Source organism: Gymnoscopelus microlampas (genome assembly GCF_963454915.1).
Source record: "Gymnoscopelus microlampas genome assembly, chromosome: 3".
In the NCBI taxonomy this organism is placed as follows: Eukaryota; Metazoa; Chordata; class Actinopteri; order Myctophiformes; family Myctophidae; genus Gymnoscopelus; species Gymnoscopelus microlampas.
Window position 1 is genome coordinate 9,080,270 of NC_139940.1, and position 20,592 is coordinate 9,100,861.

At 42.8% G+C, this 20,592-nt stretch overlaps 1 protein-coding gene across 1 annotated transcript; it reads right to left on the minus strand.

Annotated features, from left to right (window-relative positions):
• Positions 1-3,726: 3,726 nt before the first annotated feature.
• Positions 3,727-20,265, minus strand: LOC311039367 (voltage-dependent calcium channel gamma-7 subunit-like; the record flags this gene model as incomplete). Its single annotated transcript, XM_084049205.1, has 6 exons — positions 3,727-3,805; positions 4,100-4,317; positions 6,742-6,887; positions 14,889-15,029; positions 18,903-18,989; positions 20,070-20,265. The coding sequence occupies 6 exons, from the start codon at positions 20,263-20,265 to the stop codon at positions 3,727-3,729; spliced, it is 867 nt and encodes a 288-aa protein (XP_083905331.1).
• Positions 20,266-20,592: the final 327 nt, after the last annotated feature.

Here is a 20,592-nt window from a genome sequence, read left to right on the forward strand (position 1 = left end):
CTACATTCCCCTCTTTGTATCACCTTACCATCCAATCCATTTGTGCTGCGTGAGTGACTGGTGTCGTCTGTAAATTGAGTAAGTAGAACCCATTAGGACCTGAGGCGTTTCTTAAAAATGTTTTCTAAATCAGAAAACTTTTTTTTGAAAAAGTCACAATTTTTCAAAAAATAGCAGATCTACAAGCTCATCGCACTCGGTGCCGCGCTATGAGCTTGTAGATCTGCTATTTTTGAATAGCCAAAGAAATCTAAAGTGACACAGATGCGTTCCAAGTCTTAATGGGATAAGGAAGGGTCAAATCAGTGGTGGACAGTAACAGAGTACATTTTACTATACTTCAGTAGATTGTTTATCTGTACTTTACTTGAATATTTGTATTTTGGGATATACTTATGACTGTCACTCCTCTACATTTCAAAGACAAATATTGCTCTATTGACACTAGTAACAAGGGGAAAAAAGTACATTATGAATGGACCATTTGAGCCCTATTTCAAATACAGTGAAAATAGCAGATCGACAATATCACAACATGTCACATCGCGACGCGTTATGCGCTTGTAAATCTGCTATTTTCACCATTATTGACATTTTTTTAATATATAAATGTCTGGAAATTTTCAAAATGTTTACATAGCAATGCATTGATATAAAAAAAAAGAAACTGTCCTTTGTACTTTTGAATACTTGAGCATTAAGTGAGAGCAAGTACTTCAACTTTCACTTGTAGATGAGCAATATTTGACCAGGAGCATCTATACTTTGACACAAGTACACTGGAGTTGATTACTTTGTCCACCACTGATGAAAAAAAAAGAGTAATGGAACAAGAGGGCTCAGGATGTCGATATGACAATAGCCAGTAGAGGGCGCCAGACTATGGAAGCTGGCACATTGTTGGCCAACAAAGTCAATCAGACTGCAATGTGGACTATATACTGCATTGATCTGATGTAAGAGTGTGTGTGTGTGTGTGTGTGTGTGTGTGTGTGTGTGTGTGTGTGTGTGTGTGTGTGTGTGTGTGTGTGTGTGTGTGTGTGTGTGTGTGTGTGTGTGTGTGTTTCTGCCGTTCTGTTGCAGTGTCTTTAGAGTCTATCAGAGGGTCCAAACTCAGTCACACCGTGCCAAAAGCTTCATTCAATCAATTACAGTTAATGACAACAGTAAATATACAAGAATTCAATATGCAATCCCTATGTACAATAAAGTTAGAAATCTCTTAAGACAAATATGTAACACAGTTAAAGTCCATTTCTCATTTATATATATATATCTATATATATATATATCGTCTCTGTTGGGTGAAAACCTCATTATATCCAAAACTCGTACTTTTAAGGATTACATTTCAAAAGCGTAAAAAGTAGCAGATCTACAAGCTCGAAACGCGACGCTTTGCGTCGCGTTTCGAGCTTGTGGATCTGCTACTTTTGATGCTTTTGTGTCACGCTGTGGTATGATCAAGGGGCATTAATTTACGGGGAAAAAAACCCCGCCAAAAGTTACAATATGGAGATAAGAGGTTTCTGCCCGACAACAGCGATATGTATACTGTAATAGTTTCATCTCCATCCCCTCATAATATACCCTGTCGATGCTGTCGCCGGGCGGAAACCTTGCATCTCCATAATTTCAATATTTTGTATTATTTTAAATTTTTAAATTGATAACAAACGGAACGGCTTTTGGACATCATACAAGGTTTCCACCTGGACGGCGACGCTATGTATTATTATTAATATTATATAAACGATAACATTCATGTACAGTGAGCTTATTTCAGAAGTAACTCTCTATTGTTAAGTCAGAATTGTAATATTTCCTATCGGTAAGAATGATAATAATAATAGTAGTAATAATAAGAATCATTTGGACATTGCAGTTATTATAGAGTTATGAACTAGGAGTGGATTGGTGTAAGAAAATTGAGAGAAGTCAGGGACGTATACATAATATTATTTCCCACCCCACACCCCCCCCCCCCACGTGTATATATATCCTCAGTAATAAAGTAATGGTTGTACAGTCTCTCTTCATGTATAAAACTATGTGTGTATCATATGGTACTCAGTCATTATAATGAGACGGTGCTTTCAGTGCGTCGGACATTTTTCCGTGTGCATACGAACGAACCCCCCCACACCCCCCCCCTCAGTGCTCCATTCCCTGATGCAGCACTGCAGTATCTTCTCGTAGTACTGCAACCCCCCCCCCCTCTCTCTCTCGCTCTCTCTCCATCCCCCTCCCTCTCTCTCCGCTGGTGCCTCCTCCCATGTTGCTCCTCCAACTGCTGTATAGCCTCCAAAGTCTCTCTTGTTTCTCTCTCTGAAGAAACGTTATTATCATTAGCACTGCCTTTCTCTCCCCCCTCCCCGGCCCCCCCTCCCTCTCCACAGGTTTTCTCATGTCCTTACCCCCCCCCTCCCCAGCGGTGGAAAGTAACTAAGTACATTTACTTAAGTAGCCTACTGTACTTCTACTCCACTACATCTCAGAGGCAAATACTGTACTTTTACTCCACTACAATTATTTGAAAACTTTAGTTACTGGTTACTCTGCAGATATAAATGATGATATTTTGAAACACACATTATCCACTTCAGCTTTTTATACCTAGGCTATTTGAAAATAGCAGATCTACAAGCTCACAACGCGTCGCGATGCGACGCGTTGTGAGCTTGTAGATCTGCTATTTTCAAATATTTTAGTACTTTTACCTTTGGTACTTCAAGTACATTTTGATGCCAATACCTTTGTAGTTTTACTCAAGTAAATTTTTATTTCTGGACTTTTACTTGTAACAGTGTATTTCTATATTGCAGTATTGGTACTTTTACTTAAGTAAAGAATTTGAGTATACTTTTTCCACCACTGCCCCTCCCCCATTCTTTCTCAATCTCTCCGTCTGTTGCTTTCTCTTCCAACATCTCGTTATCCCTTTCTGAACCCCCCCGTTCCCCCCCCCCCCCCCCTGTCATTGTGACTCTTTCGTTCGCCTCCTTCGGACGGCCTCTTCTGTCCGTTCAGTTAGGAGTGCGTACACCCCCCCCTCCCCCCCCAGATGTGTGACACTCACGTTATTATTTACCCTGCTTGCTCGCTTTATACCCACTTCACCTGGACCTGAGTTGTCTCTCTACCGCGTTCCCCCCCCCTCCTCCGTCTACACCAAATCTCCTCACCCCAAAAATAGCCGGTCTACCAGCGTTGTGAGCTTCCCACTGAGCATTTTTCGGGCTATTAGACGTCTAAAATACGTCTAAGGGCTAGGCTAAAAAGGGGTTATAATTGGTCTAACAGTGACAGTTTTTTAGCGGTCTAGGCTTAGCCTAGACGTTGATTAGCTGTTTTTAAAGCGTCTATTTATAGACCGCCTATATTAGAGCCGTTGAAATGACGTCTATATACAGACGCTTAAAAAACAGCTAATCAACGTCTAGGCTAAGCCTAGACCGCTAAAAAACTTTCACTGTTAGACCAATTATAACCCGGTTTTAGACGGAGGTCTAATAGCCGACTATGGCTCAGTGGGTTAGCAGATCTGCTATTTTCTGTGGGCTATAACCTCAGTTCAAGTGGTTTGAATGTGTATGTGACTGTCACATTAATGTCTGTTGGGGAGGAAAGTCATTGTGTAACTCCTCCGCCCCCCCCCCCACCCCCAACCTAAGAATGTAAACCCCCCCATCCTCCCCCCCCAGCCCACAGCGCGCTCTCCCCTCTCTAACAGGGGGAGGCGCTCATGTGCATGTGGGCGTGGTAGTGCGGCGGGGGGACGGGGGACGGCGGCAGTCCCAGGGGGCTGAGGAGGGGCTGCTGGCCTCCCCCCAGGGGGGCGCCGACGGAGGCGGTGGAGTGCTGGCGGGGCAGGGTGTGGGTGTGCGTGGTGGGGTAGGCGGACGCCGAGTGGGAGGAGGGAGGCATCTGGTGGTAGCTGGCCCCGGAGGATGACCCGGACGGGGGGCCACCGCCACCACCGCCGCCACCGCCGCCGGACTGGGGGCCGGGCTCCCTCCCTCCTCCTCCTCCTCCTCCTCCTCCCTGCTGCAGGGGGTTGCCCTTCATCGGGGGGTTGTTGCCCCCGCCGCCCCCCGACGGCGGGGTCTGGTTGAGCTGGATGGAGATGTCGCTGGAGGCCTCGGAGGCGCTGCGCCCCCTCTTGGGCGGAGGCCACGAGGACTCGGGGTGGAGGAACTGGCCGCTGTAGTCGCTGCTCTCCGACAGGCGGGGGCGGTAGAGGGCCGGGTGCGGGCGGTACATCTCCTCCTCGGCGTAGCGCTTCATGAAGAGGTAGACGGACATCACACCTGCACCCTGACACACGCACAGGCACACACACACACACACACACGCGCACGCATGCGCACGCACACGCACACACACGCACACACACACACACACACACACACACACACACACACACACACACACACACACACACACACACACACACACACACACGCACACACATATGTATTACCTATACTTTTATACTCTGTGTACAATCTCGAAACAGAAAGATTCGGCTAACAGAATCAGCACCACTAACGTAAACATGTAGTGTTGTTGTTAGTAGGAATAAACACAGAAGCACCCAGGAGGAAGTGGACTATAAGAAAGGGGAGGAGCCTAAAACTATTTCCTGTTTTAAACAAAAAAAAGGAGGGGGTATCCCCAGAGGCAAAAACCGAACGGGTTCCCAGAATGCTCTGTGTGGCTTCTTTCTTTTATATTTTAATGTATCGCTCTACATATCACCACTGTCAGGCGGACAGCTTTTCTTTTCTTTTTTTTATGAATCAGTGCCCTATTTTACTTACTCTGACAGTGTCCCGCAAAAGTAGCAAAACTAGGGACAGTTAACCCATTAAGACCTGAGGCGATTCTTAAAAATGTTTTCTAAATCCTAACAGTTTTTTGTAAAAAATCAAAAAAAAATGTTTTCAAGATTTTTCAAAAATGGCAGATCTACAAGCTCATGGCGCGGCACTCGGTGCCGCGCTATGAGCTTGTAGATCTGCTATTTTTGAGTAGCCAAAGAAATCGTTCCAGGTCTTAATGGGTTAAGAGGAAATGTTGAAGATGTTTCACCTATAATGAAATGCACAATATAGGGATGCTACGTTGGAAGTCTGTATGTGGGTTTTATGAATATTTAACCAATGGAATGTACAGTATTAACCCATTAAGACCGGGAACGCATCTTTGCCATTTTTAGATTTCTTTGGGCTATTCAAAAATAGCATGTACAAGCTCATAGCGTGGCACCGAGTACCGCCCTACAAGCTTGTAGATCTGCTGTTTCAGAAAAATCGTGAAAATAATGTGCACGTCTTTGAATATATATTTTTAAAGCAAACATTTTTAACTCAAATCTTTGCTTCTGGGGGGTCCCTGGAACAACATTTTGAGATGGGGATCCGCAGCCAAATACATATAATTTTGAGGGTCCTTGACAATTTTTGAGAACTACTGATATTATAAGTTTCATACGTTTTTTCAAAAAACTGTTTAGGATTTAGAAGACATTTGTAGAATCCCCCAGAAGCAAAGATTTGAGTTACAAATGTTCGCTTAAAAAATGTTGTATATTCAACGATTTGCAAAAGTGTGCCGCGCTATGAGCTTGACAATTCTTGTATGGCAAGTGACAATTTATGAGAACGACATGTTTTTTTGTTTGTTTGTTTTTTTTAATTTAATTTTGGTTTTATTTTCTGATTTTTGTATTACTGTCTATTTACTTAAGGTATTGTTAATGTACGGTTAATGTATGGTTATGTTCCTTCCTGTAATGTATGATATGTATGTATGTATTGTTGGTGTTGAAAAATCAATAAAAACAATTCAATAATAATAATGGATCTGCTATTTTTGAATAGCCAAAGACATCTTAAAATGACATGGATGCGTTGCTGGTCTTAATGGGTTAACAAGAGTTGTGAGTGAATAAATATTGTCTACATTGGATCCAGTGGAATACGGGTTATTTCTTTCCATTCCTTGAAAGCGTTTTGGACATACAGTACAAGGTGACGATAATTTAGCCCGACACCGACAGTGAGGATATTTTAATGTGTTGTACTCTGTGTGTAGAGAGAGAGAGAGTGCAGAGAGAGATGAAATTGAGGACAGGCAGAGAGGGATTAAGCTGAACTCAGTCAAAGTGCTTAGTAGGGAAATCTTTTTAAGCTAGAAGATCTAACTATGAGGTGAGGAAGGAGAGGACAAGGAAATTAAGTAATTATAAGTCAAGGATTTGAGAGGCTGAAAGGTAAGGGGTGAGGTGCGTGTGTGTGTGTGTGTGTGTGTGTGTGTGTGTGTGTGTGTGTGTGTGTGTGTGTGTGTGTGTGTGTGTGTGTGTGTGTGTGTGGTAGAATGCTGCAGCTACGGTACTCTCAGTTTCACTATAGACCAAACACACAAGGAAAAAGAGAGAGAGAGAGAGAGAGGGGGGGGGGGGGGGGGCGGAGCTTAAAGTGTGTGTCCACTGCAGCACATTACAGCTGTTGTGCTGACAATGGAGAAAATGGTGAGAAGATGAGCAGAGGAGAATATCACAGAAGACTGCACCACACATACAGTACACACACACACACACACACACACACACACACACACACACACACACACACACACACACACACACACACACACACACACACACACACACACACACACACACACACACACACACACACACACACACACACACACACACAGCTTTCCTAGACGAACCTCTTTGAGCAGGAAGGAGGAAGCAGCGAAAGCGAAGGACCAGCCGTAGTGATAATGGAAGAACTGCTCTGGTTCCCTGGGTCTGTTCATCACCTCATCATTTATACTGGAGATGTACAGCACCAAGCCCACCACCAGACTGAGACCTAGAAAGAGAGAGAGGGGGGGAGAGAGAGAGAGAGAGGGGGGGGGGGGGGGGGGGACATGTTACAGAGACCTGAGGCGATTCTTAAAAATGTTTTCTAAATCCTAAACCGTTTTTTTTTTAAATCAAAAAACATTTTTTTCCCCAGATTTTTCAAAAATAGCAGATCTACAAGCTCATAGCGCGGCACTCGGTGCCGCGCTATGAGCTTGTATATCTGCTATTTTTGAATAGCCAAGGAAATCTAAAGTGACACAGATGTGTTCCAGGTATTACTGGGTTAAATGTGTTTTTTTCGGCAAGCACCATCGTACAATGGAGTAATGGAGTATACATAACAAACTAGGCTATATGATATTTCTCTATCACCCAAAAAGTCTATAACAATATATGATTATTGACATACAAATAACACAGTCTGTCAGTTATGTAACATAGGAGGATTACATTTTGTGTTTTGACTTAGGCAATTGTAAACTTGACTTAGGCCAAATAATTTGTGGAGTTACTGACTAACTCCAGACTATAAGGCAATGTTTGTGTGACTTATAAGGCCAAAAGAAATTGGCCCGAGTCACATGCAATCTTTGACTAACATAAAATGGCCTGCAGTAGGTCACACTCTTGACATGGGCCATTATACTGGGGTGGGAACAGCATGATCTTTTCAATGAGGATATCTAGACAATTTTACCAGAGGTGGCCAGTGTCCTGAAGCGCTGATTTGGGCAAAAATAACAGGCCATTATTTTAAGAAGGTGACGATAAACTAGGCTTTAGTAGCCTTTTCCAGACATGTTTCCACCTGTACAAACCCCATTCAACACTTGCAAATCTATCCAATCTTCCCTCATCATCCCAATAAAACCTGTGCATTTACTGTACACACAATTCAGAAACCATGCCTCATTTGACTGCAGAGTTAATGAAAAAAAAGTCTACGATGAAATGAATAAAATGTGCACTTGAATATTAAACTGCGATATTAAATGAAAATAGACCCTGCATCTCAATTATTCAATGAACCTCCATGAGCAAAGATTAAGTCGGTAAATGTTTCTAAATGTCGGTTTGGATATATTTTGGGTTAATTGCCTGGCCCTAGCATATAGTGAATGTCTTATTCAATGCATACATCACACTAAGTTCTTGTTCACACGTACAGCACATGTTCTTATAAATACTGTATATAGTGAAGTGTCCTGCAGGCAGCACACGAGTTGAGTGCAATCATCTCCCCATGGAAAACAAAGCACATGAAGGCTTTCAAAGACCGAGGCTGCACCCTCTCCGGAGAAAAGACACTTTCATTCACAGTGCGAGGAAGTACTCTGATTTCTGTACTTGAAAAAGTAGCAATATGACAATATAGAAATACTCTGTTACAAGTGAAAGGCCCGTATAAAAATAAATACTTGAGTAAAAGTGCAAAAGTATTGACATCAAAAGTACTAATATTTTCCCAAATTTGTCCAACTCTTTGGAGAATAATATGTGATCTTATATGATATGTGAGCTTGTATATCGTATATATTTCCGAATAGCTGAAAGTGTAAATGGTGCTTTATACGTGGTTAATGTATTGTATTTCAAAATCTGCAAAGTAACTACAAACTAAAGTTCTACAATAATCGTTGTACAACAGTACAATGATGCAGCATTTGCCCCTGGCGTGGAAGTATACTGTAACTATAAAGCACTGAAAAATGTGAAAAACACTCAAGTAAAGTAAAAGTATCACCAAACTTGAGTAAATGTACTTATAACTTTGGTCCACAAGGCTAAAACCGTCATCAGCTAGCATGCACGTGTCCTCCCTGCGTGTGTTACACATGCATGACACACGCCATATGGTCCCATGACCGATGAGTCCGTGTTCACGGACAACTACATTCTGCATGTCTTTGCTGTCGGGCAGAAACCATCTCCACACTCTAACTTTTTGTGTTTTTTTCCTGTAAATGAATGTCCTACTTCAGTGGTTTTTCAACCTTTTTCATATGAAGGTCCATTATTTATTCGGCAGTTGAGCCACGGACCACCGTTTAATAGACTCTCAGACCTTAGAAAACTTAGATTATTTTGTTATCGTTGGAAACGATTTTGTCCACAATTTTGTCCACAATTCCATGCTGTATTGATGTTGGTACCAATAGGAGAGAATAGGCAAATGTTGATCAAAATAACAATTATTTAATTATGCAGGTGTTTAACAATAATTTAACTCTTGAGAGCGTAAAATGAAATTTTACGCTCTCAAGAGTTAAAGATCTATAAAGGTCCATTTGGTTAACAACTCTTCCATCATTTAGCTGCATGGGGACCACCTGGAACCCTCTCAAGGACCACTGGTTGAGAACCACTGTCCTACTTGATCATACTACAGCTTCACACAAAAGCATGAAAAATACAGGATCTGTAAACCTTGAAACGCGGCGCGAAGCGACGCGTTTCGAGCTTGTAGATCTGCTACTTTTGATGCTTTTGAATTTGAATCCTGAAAAGTGACAGTTTTGGACATAATAGAGGTTTCCACTTGACAGAGACGATCTCTATCTCAGAATCATAATCAATCTTTATTGTCCCATTACAAGTAAGTTGGGTGAAATTCTTAATTGTAGTCATCGTCGTCGCAGTTAAAAGACAGAAGAGAGGAGAGGAGGAGATACACAAAGTGCATAATGTATAACTAATTTGCATTTGCATTGGAGAATGCATCCTATTTCATATTTCAACATTTGATTATACCCCCCCCCCCCCCCCCCCCATTACTTCATCATACAAGAGTGTCGCACACAGTGTTGCCAGATCCTGTGAGAGAATACAATACAATACTACAAGCTCACAACGCGTTGCGATGCGATGCGTTGTGAGCTTGTAGATCGGCTATTTTCAAATAAAATATTGCGGGGAAATTATAATTAGCAGATATGGCAACCCTGGTCGCACAAAAATAGAGAAAACTATTTTAAAAAAATAACAATAATTTTAAAAAGGAACCGTTTCGGACATAGGAGGTTTCCCCCCGACAGTGGGGGGAATGTGGACGGGGGGATGTGGACGGGGGGGGGGGGGTTTCATCCAAAGCCAGATGGCACATTTTCGTCTTTGTTGGAATGTAAAATTAAAACAGGCCCGGAGCCGTTAAGTGGCCACGGCTCTCCCTTTTATAGCCACCATGTCACGCTTCATGGGAAAGTCTCAAGTGTGTCACTGTCACTCACAGTGAAGAAGAACATCGCTGTCTAAATAAGTAAAAGGCAGAATACAGAAACGTTATGCAGGCACCAGCAAAAGCACCAAGGTCGGACAAAAAACGGGTGCAACACATGCAAGCACTCGGTGCCGCGCTATGAGCTTGTATATCTGCTGATTTTTGAATAGCCAAAGTATAAAATATGGTTAAAGTGGTTAAAATGATTGTGACGCTATATTAACTAATTTTGCTGGGGACCCCCTGGTACCACCCCAAGGACCCCTGGACTTTGAGAACCAATGTTTTATATTATACTTCTAAAATGAATCAATCAATCAATTTGTTTGGGAAATTTAAACGCAATATTCTTTTACATGGTCATAACGAGCTGGAATTGAGCGGTGGTTTTAGAGCGGTGGTCCTCACTGTGGGGGTCCAAGGACCCATCAGGGGTCCTAAGGGGGTTCCAGGGGGTCCCAGGCAAAATGCATTAATATAGCATCAAAATCAGTATAATCATGTTTACACTAAATATTTCGGCTATTTGTTGTGCACTTGTAGATTTTCTAACTATGTTGAAAAATAAATCGAATGCAATATGTTCAGATGGGGGGGTTCTGCGGCCAAATACATATTCATTTGGGGGTCCCTGACATCAACACGTTTGAGAACCACTGTTTTAGAGCATATCTACTTGTATTCAACTAGAGGGTCGGGCCGCTACGCGGACCTCCCGTCTAGTAGCCTGGCCCGCACATCGGAGACAGAGACAGAAGAGCGTATAGACGTTCCTTGCAACACCGGTGCTTGTTTCACGCACATGATTTGGCAACGCGCAAAACGAAAGCGAAACCTAACTACAACATGCAAACCAAAAGCGAAACCTAACATGCAACTTACAAACTTACAAACAAACAAACAAATTACAAAGAAATTACTCGCGCATGCGCAAGTTTGCCAATTGTATATATAGATATCCCAGTGTTTGTTATGTAAGCAACAGAGCATGATGCAGCTGTTCATCTCATCCTTCGCTTTCTTATTGATGCTCTCTGTGCATTATTTGCATTAATAATGAATGCATTAATATTAATAGTTAATAGCATTAATAGTTAATACATTAATGCAGTCGTTCCCAAACTTTTTATTTTGAGACCCAAAAGATACATTAGATAAGACGTTTGCCCGGGACCCAAACTAGTGAATATAGCTGATCTACAAGCTTGCAGATCAGCTATTTTAACTACTTCTCAAACATTTGTTATGGAATTTCTTTGATTGTTGGTATCTATTTATGAAATTATTTAGAAAAATGTCTGAATTTGTTTCTAATTCAGGAAAATCTTTTGAAATAATTAAAAACAAAATGTAGGAAATTAAAAAAAGAATAATGGGGATATTTACTCACGACCCATAAATATTGACCCGAGACCCACAAATGGGTCCTAACCCACTGTTTGGTAAACAGTGCATTAATGTACTACAGTACTGCAAATGTCATTGATGCAGAATGTGTGTATACAGTACCCTAACGTTTTGTGGACATTACACTCCTGGTTAAACTGATGTGAAACTGCAAATATTCAACTAGGGAGGAACCAGCAGACTGGGATAAAATATTCATCAAGGGGAGAAAAGCAAGAACGTTTGAAAACAACATGATTGAACTGGCCCTGAGTTGATATCTTGCATCAAAATGGCACCACACAGCAGTGAGAATATCATTATTTCTGTTCATGAGAATATGGGAAGGCTGGCAGCACTGCAGTAGCATACCATTTTAACAGCAGATCGTTCCCGTAGAGTCATGAATAAAGGAAATATTATACTGTTAAATGTTGGCACTTGTTCTAGGTATACAGAATCAGTTCAGATTGTGTATGTGTGCAGACAGACAGACAGACAGACAGACAGACAGACAGACAGACAGACAGACAGACAGACAGACAGACAGTCTGACTGACTGACTTCGAGGTTTTCGGAAATTAAATGGTAACACCACATTCTATGCCAGGGGTCTTCAACAGGGGGTCCGGGACCCCTAGGGGGTCCTCAGAGTTACTACAGGTGGTCCGCCAAATCTTTGTGTGATAGGAACCTATTTTTTACGTGAACAACTTGAACCCTAGAATCCCTGTTCGGAGGGGAACATTCGCCCAAAATAGCAGATCTATAAGCGCTGCGAGGCGTTGTGAGCTTGTAGATCGGCTATTTTCGGCCAAGAGGTTTGGTGTAGAGGGGGGAAAAGTGCAGACCAAGTATAGAGCCGAAGGTCAAGTTTACTAAGTAATGACGATTTAAGTGGTTAAATGTCTGAAAATACAGTATATGAAGCTATCTATGAAATCTATGAAGAATTCTAATCTGCAACACAATTTTATACAATATGTAGTGGGGGGTCCCTGCTTCATCTCCCTCTCAGCTAAGGGGTCCTTGGCCTGAAAACGTTGAAGACCCCTGTTCTATGCTATTGTGCTATAATGTTCCAAATGCTAAGCCGAGTGCATGTGCTGAATGTTGAGTGATAGTGCAGCTATAGTTGAGTCTCCCTGCGTCTGTGTGATTGAGTGTGAAATCCGTGAGGGTTTCGTATGACCTGAATTACACTCATCTTCTGTGCTCTCATGTCTCCCTACAGCCAGGAAGACCTAACTGCTGCGGGGACATTTTGCGGGACCTGCAGGTTGGAATTTGTTCCGTTGTGACTTCAGTTTTTCGGTCCGTTCTGTGGCTTCTTCCCATGAAATGTGAGCTGTTTATTAGCGTTTTTGTGTAAACTACAGTCTATGGCAGTGGTAACCAACCTTTTCAAGGCCGTGAGCACTTTTTATTCCAATGCGTGAGCCGAGATCTACCACTACAGATGATGTGCCAAAAAACACTTACTAAGACAATATCATATTTACGTTTGCAATTTCTGACAGGCAGTATGTGGACCCCCGTGAACCATTCGCTGGGGGTCCGACTTGTGTGTGTGTGTTGTAACTGCCGCCCCGGTTGGGGGCGACAGAACGTGCAATAACCCCACGTTTGCAATTACTTTCGCCTGCGCACTTCACTGGATATGGCCTATGTATATAATTTATGCTTTATATCAATAGCTTTAAATGACACCCAGCAAAACCGGCTGCTCCAACCTTTTATCAGTTTATGAACCACTTTCAAGCAGGGGGAGAGATGGAGTGAATGAGGGGGGGTGAGGAGGGCGGGGGGGGGGTACCAAATGGAAGGGAGCCAGGAGAGATAGCTACAGTAGAGAGTTACAGTAATGTGTTTATAGGTTTAATGCAGCATCATATTTAATATAGCTGCCATGAGCATCAATTCCATTCACCTGCCTGCCCCCTTCATCATCCCGCTGTCAAAATACCTCATAAAACCCATATCGTCGCTGTTCAGGCGGAAACCTTGTATGTCCACAACCATTACTTTCCAAAAAAAGAACCTGCTGTGTTCCAGTGGATCCAATGTAGTTCTTGTTAACACTTTTCATTGGTTAAATAGTGTTTATAAAAACCACAGACAGACATAGCCTAACCATTTTCATTTTCACCTTAAACATTTAAAAAAAATAGCTGATAAATCTACACGCGTGTGAGCTTGTAGATCGGCTATTTTCACATCCATGAAGCATAGGGATTCATTTACGAAGAAAAAACTAACAAACATTTGAAATATGTAGATATGAGGTTTCCACCTGAAAGCGATGATAGCTTTAGCACAGACTATACACTATACCCCTTTCCCTTCACATTACACCACCACTATTACTTTGACAGACTAACCCCCCCCCCCCCCCCCCATGTTGGCTCACTGGAAACACTCTGCCACACCATTTGGTTCCATTCGTACACTCTTATGGGGGTCCTTGAAATTAAAAAAGTTTGTGAACAACTGTGCCACACTAAATGGAACAGTCTTAATTAATTGGTAAGACCTGTGAAGGAAGTGAGGGAGAGGTTTTCCATTTCTTTCCAATATGGCGGCTGTGCGTAAAGCCTATTGGTTGAAAACAGTGCCCATGCACATGTGGGAAGGCGTGAAGATAAACATTACTACCACCTGCTGGACGAAAGGGTAAACTACAGCAATGCAGTTCCCTGACTCCCTGAACAAATAAATGTATTCTGTTTATGCAGTGTACTGTACAACCTGTCATATGTCTCAGTCACTGATTCAAATCTTACACTATGCCTAGTGCATTTTTTCTTAATGTTCTTAATGAATTAATCAATGAATTCATGTATTTCATTTAAGGTTTACAGTTTTTTCTCACAGACAGACAGACAGACAGACAGACAGACAGACAGACAGACAGACAGACAGACAGACAGACAGACAGACAGACAGACAGACAGACAGACAGACAGACAGACAGACAGACAGACAGACAGACAGACAGACAGACAGACAGACAGACAGACAGACAGACAGACAGACAGACAGACAGACAGACAGACAGACAGACAGACAGACAGACAGACAGACAGACAGACAGACAGACAGACACACACACACACACACACACACACACACACACACACACACACACACACACACACACACACACACACACACACACACACACACACACACACACACACACACACACACACACACTTTCAGTATCATGGACAATTGTTTGGGGGGGCCCCACTTGCAGTATCCTCACGGCCCACCAGTGGGCTCCGGCCCTCAGGGCCCCCACCTGTGGCCCACTGTCACAGGTGTACTGTAGGCCGTAGGCCGAGGTAATGGATCAAAGGGTGACATGAAGGCGTGAGGAATGGCTGCTCGCTGCCTTACCAGATAGGATGAAGAAGATTCCGGAGACGAAGGCCAGGATGGTGCGCTGGGGCTTGATGTGGCCGATGTTACTGATGACGAAGGCCGTGAAGACGAAGAGCAGAGAGACCATGGGGAAGGGCGTGGCCGTGCGCACCATCTCTATACGACACACACACACACACACACGCACACGCGCACGCACGCACACGCACACATACACACACGCGCAAACGCACGCACGCACGCACGCACGCACGCACGCACGCACGCACGCACGCACACACACACACACACACACACACACACACACACACACACACACACACACACACACACACACACACACACACACACACACACACACACAGATAACAGAGTTACAGCTGAAACTTTTTTGCATACTACTGTGGTACAAGAGAAGTTTGTTTTCCTCTTGTTTGTCAGAGCTGAAATCCAGAACGTATTTGAATGAATAACATTTTTATCCTCCTGTATGGTACAGTATGTTAATATAATATTACTATCACATCTGCAGTAGTTGGAGGTGGTCTCCCTACATTGCCTCTTGCCTGAGCAGTAGATATTCGGTCTCCCACGCGGGAAACCAGGGTTCAAATCCAACACACTCTCACTCCCCAAAATGCATATTGTGACTAAATGTCATAATATGACTAAATGTGAAACGTTTGACTGGAAGTGGGTACCCTTCCAGTCAAACAGTGTCGTCCTGGGCACTTCTGCACTCCAGGAATGTGGAAGTGCCGTTCTCAAACCCAAGACGTAAAAGGGTGAAACAGTTAAAACGACGGAGGCCGTCGTGTCAAGCGCTACGAAGTCCGCCTCAGCCGACTTTGCACCGTTCAAGTTAATGTCCCGATAGGGACAGAATTGTAAGCCATATCCCCCCTAGTCAACATGTGCCCTTTTTGGCCCCCCCCCTTCCAGTCCAACGTTTGACTTCTTGGGAGTGAGAATGCGTTGTCAGATCACGTGTGGTAGGACAACTTTATGAATCGTTGGCTACTTTTCATTTTCCAGTGCTGTTGAGGAGTCAAAAGGGTCTGATTGTCCTCTGGCCTGATTGTCCTTGGGGCTGACTGACGTGCACCTCTATTTGTCGCCTGCAGGTTTGACTTTTTACTTTTAGCCACATTTTTTCGCCACTCTTGCAACGAGAGCACATTGTTGAAGGATGCGTCATCAGCACATGTCAGCGTCAACAACGTCACAGATGTGACACTTTCAGGAAACTAGAAGAAAACGCCCTTCGGGCGTTTGGCCCGTTCGCTTCCTACATGAAAGAGTGTAATCTTTATCTTGTATGTTTGATGTAGTCAGCAATGTTGATTTATTTTATTTATTTAAAGCAGAAGTCATCAGATACTTATGATTAGGTGTAATTGAATTATTAAAACAAAGTTATTACAAACATTTTTTTTAATGCATGAATAAGCAATGTTGTCAGTTATTCCCTCCTCATCTCCCACAATAAAAAGTTATAACTACATAGTCTGACCGACGTCAACGTTCGATGCGCTCATGACAGTGTTTCATTGGCGCATTCTGTCAGAAACGTACCATTTTAAAGAAAGGTACTCTGTCTGTATTGTCTGTCATTGCAGTTTCACACCGGCATTATGGTCATAAAATAAACAACACTGTGCACCTCTGTGGAACATCAGTGGATAGTCCAAGCATTGTCACGGACAAAGGGGAGGTGCCAGGTGTGAATTGCCCTCTTTTCACACCAGGCAAATAAATACTTTACAGGGAAAGATCAGGAAAAGTGAAGAGAAAATGTGAACAGGTCAGATGTCATGTCTGTATAGTATACACAAAAAATAAAATAGGGCTTAAGAGGTCCATATGTTTTGTAATAATACTCTAAAATCTACAAAGTAGAGTTTAACTAAAGTTTTCAAATTATTGCAGGGTAGTCATAAAGTATTGAAGATATTGTATGCTCAAGCAAAGTGAAAGCAACCTCAAAATTGTACTCAATTACAGTACTTGAGTAAATGTATACTTGGTTGCTTTCCACCACTGCCGTCCAAAAACCTGCTACTACAGAAACACAGACCAAAATGCATGAGGGAAGGACAGGCCTATTTGTGGAGCCATGCTGTATCAAATAGCACTTCGCTGTTGTCGGGCAGAAACCTCTTATCTCCATCTTTTTTTTTTTTTTTTTTTGTAAATTAACCCATTAAGACCTGAAGCCGATTGTACATGTCTTCTAAATCCCAACAGTATTCTGAAAAACATATGTTTCTATATCAGTGGTTCTCAGACTTTTTCACGTCAAGGACCACCCAAAACTATATGTATTTGGCCGCCGACCCCCATCTCAAAATAATTTATTCCAGGGACTCCCAGAAGCAAAGAATAGAGTTAAAAATGTTCGCTTTAAACAATATATATTCAAAGATGTACACACATTTTCACGATTTTTCAAAAATAGCAGATCTACAAGCTCATAGCGCGGCACTCGGTGCCGCGCTATGAGCTTGTAGATCTGCTATTTTTGAATAGCCAAAGTGTAAAATAATGCTTTTTTTTTAGCTCAAATCAAAAAATGACACAGATGCGTTCCGGGTCTTAATGAGTTAATGCCCTACTTGATCATACTACAGCGTCACACAAAAGCATCAAAAGTAGCTTTGAGCTACTTTTTGAATGCTTTTGAATTTGAATCCTGAAAAGTAAACAGTTTTGGACATATATGAGGTTTCCACCCGACAGAGACAGAGACTTGTTGTTACATCTTGTTTTTGACTGGAGGCTGGTTGTAATTAATGGGAAAGGGAGGCTGAAGTCTCAAATGGATTGTTTTACTGGAGAGAACACAGTATACCCCCCTCTTATTGACAGACGCAGGATGAAAGGTTAATGGGACACTGAGGAAGAATTGTGGCAGAATGACATAACATTGTAATTATTGTTGTTTGTATCTAACCTTCACTCATAGTGTCGTTCGTTGTTTAGCTTTCTGCCTTATTATATGATATGACGTGATATTTTGGCAGCTTGCAGGAGCCAAGATGTCTCCGCGATAGGCCTGAGAGACAGACATTGTTTTGGTACAGCCCCAGGCTAGGTGTTGCCAATGATACTAATGAAGGCACTGTTCCATTCTGGCCAAACAGAGTCAGGGTGTTGATATTGTGCATGTTGGCTCACTGGAAACACTCTGCTACACCACATGGGTCTCAAAGTGTGGTCCAGGTACCCTCATGGTTCCTTGAGGGGGGTCCAAATGGCCCCTAACGGAGGCCCGGATTGGACGGTCTGGCACTTCTGGCAGATGCCAGAAGGGCGGAAATGAAGTCACAAAAAAACAAAATTTCCAAGCAATTTTTCGCCAATTAACCGAAATGTTTCGGCGCCCGCACGTGGCCGACCCCCGCTATGGGCCGGTGAAGATCACAAATGCCAGGGCCGATTTTCTGTGCCAGTCCGTGCCTGCCCTAACGGGTGTGTATTGGTTCCATTTGTACATTATCAGAGTTTTGGGGGTCCTTGAAATTAAACAAATTCAGACCAACGACGACCCGCGAAATTTGACTGTATTGGAAATGAGCACAAAGTACAGTTAGAGTATACTGTAGTGAATAAAACAATTTTTCTTGACTTTTTGTACAGTAGTATATTATGTATAATGTGTGGCTGTCACAAAATACCAAGGCACGCCTGGACTGGTACACTAGTGCCAGTGTGTTATGGGTTATGGGTTATGGGTATGTTAAAGGTAGGGTAAGTGATTTACTTTGGTTAAAATAAGTGTTAAATAGCTCTATATTCTGATAGTATTCATTGCTATAGAGTGTTTGTTCAGTAAAAGGAGTCTCCCATGTCTCTCCAGCTCTGTATTAAACAGAAAGCCACCACTTCAATTGTTATTATTATTATTATTATTATTATTAGTAGTAGTAGTAGTAGTAGTAGTAGTAGTAGTAGTAGTAGTAGTAGTAGTAGTAGTAGTAGTAGTAGTAGAGGTAGTAGAAGTAGTGGTAGTAGTAGTAGTATACTCACTGAGAATGTTTGCAGTATTTTCCGTGGTGATCTCAATCTCCGGTTCGGTGAAATACTCTGATGCTACACATCTTCCATTCTCTGTCCCTGGGGACAGGGACACACACAGACAGCACATTCAAATGAAACCCTTAACTTCCATTAGATGTCCCTGGGGACAGACACACAGACCATTTACTGCCCTCTAAAGGTTAAAAACTATAGAAGGGTCAAACATGCCTCGGTGACCTTACTTCACTGCGTAAGCAACATACAATAGCTGCAGCTATTAAGACTTACTGAGCATGTGCATGACTGAGTGAGTGTTCAATTTACTATGCTATATTGTTTACAAATGATATATATATATATATATATATATATATATATATATATATATATATATATATATATATATATATATATACATTCTTAAGTGCGAGTGTACCACACAACAGTGTCATGCAAAAACGTTTGCCTATAATGATTTTGATGCCCAAAAAAGATGGCTGCGGACCCCCTTCTGAAAATGTTTAGTGCCAGGGACCCCCAGAAGAGAAGATTTGTGTTAAAAAAGTTTGCAGCGTGGCACGAAGTGACGCACTGTGAGTTTGTAGATCTGCCATTTTTGCTAGCGTGGAATAGCGTGGAAGGAACACGTTATTCCAACCAGTTCCTTTCCCCTCCATGCTGTATGTTAATTACTTTTGCTGGGGAACCCCCTGGAACTTAGACGGCATTTGTAGAGTCGGCCTCAGGTCTTAATGGGTTAAATGTGAACAATAGGGTGCGAGTGGTAATTGCCATGTGTGTGTGTGTGTGTGTGTGCGTGTGCGTGTGCGTGTGCGTGTGCGTGCGTGCGTGCGTGCGTGTGTGTGTGCGTGCGTGTGTGTGTGTGTGTGTGTGTGTGTGTTTGTATTACTATACTTGCGAGGACCAAGTGTAGTAGAATTTTAAGAAATATACATTGTGAGGACAGTTTTCCTGGTCCTCACAAGACAAATGGTTGTTTTATAGTTAAAAAAATCATTTTTTAGAGATACGTTTACATTTAGAAAAACATTCAGGTTATGATTAGACATTTAGAGGTTAGGTTTAGGGATTGGAATTAGAGCTGAACATGATTTATACTTAGTTGCGCGCCAGTGTCATGCAGTGTCGTGCGTGCGTGTGTGTGTTTCTCCGTACCAGCCACAAAGCAGACCCTCCAGAGGCCGGAGTGCAGCGCCATCTTCACCTCCATGCTCTGGTTCTGCTGCAGGATGATGCCCTCCACCATGATGAGCCAGTAGTCCGTGGACACGGCCACGCCCACCAGCAGCAGCCCGCACGCCCCGAACACCGTGGACAGGATGGTCAACGCACGGCTGCTGCATGAACTCATCTAAGAGGGCAGGGAGAGAGAGAGAGAGAGAGAGGGAGAGGAAGAGGGAGAGGGAGAGGGAGAGGGAGAGAGAGAGAGAGAGAGAGAGAGAGAGAGAGGGAGAGGGAGAGCGAGAGCGAGAGAGAGAGAGAGAGAGAGAGAGTGAGAGAGAGTGAGAGAGTGAGTGAGTCAGGGACGAAATTCTCAACGTTTTTCATTTTCAAAGACCAGCCGTGCGAGCAGTGTTGAACAAAGTGGACAAAGGTAGAAATTGTGAAGTACATTTTCAGGAATTTTCAGAGATAGTGAAAGTAGCAGATCTATACATCCCATCACGTTGAGAGCTTG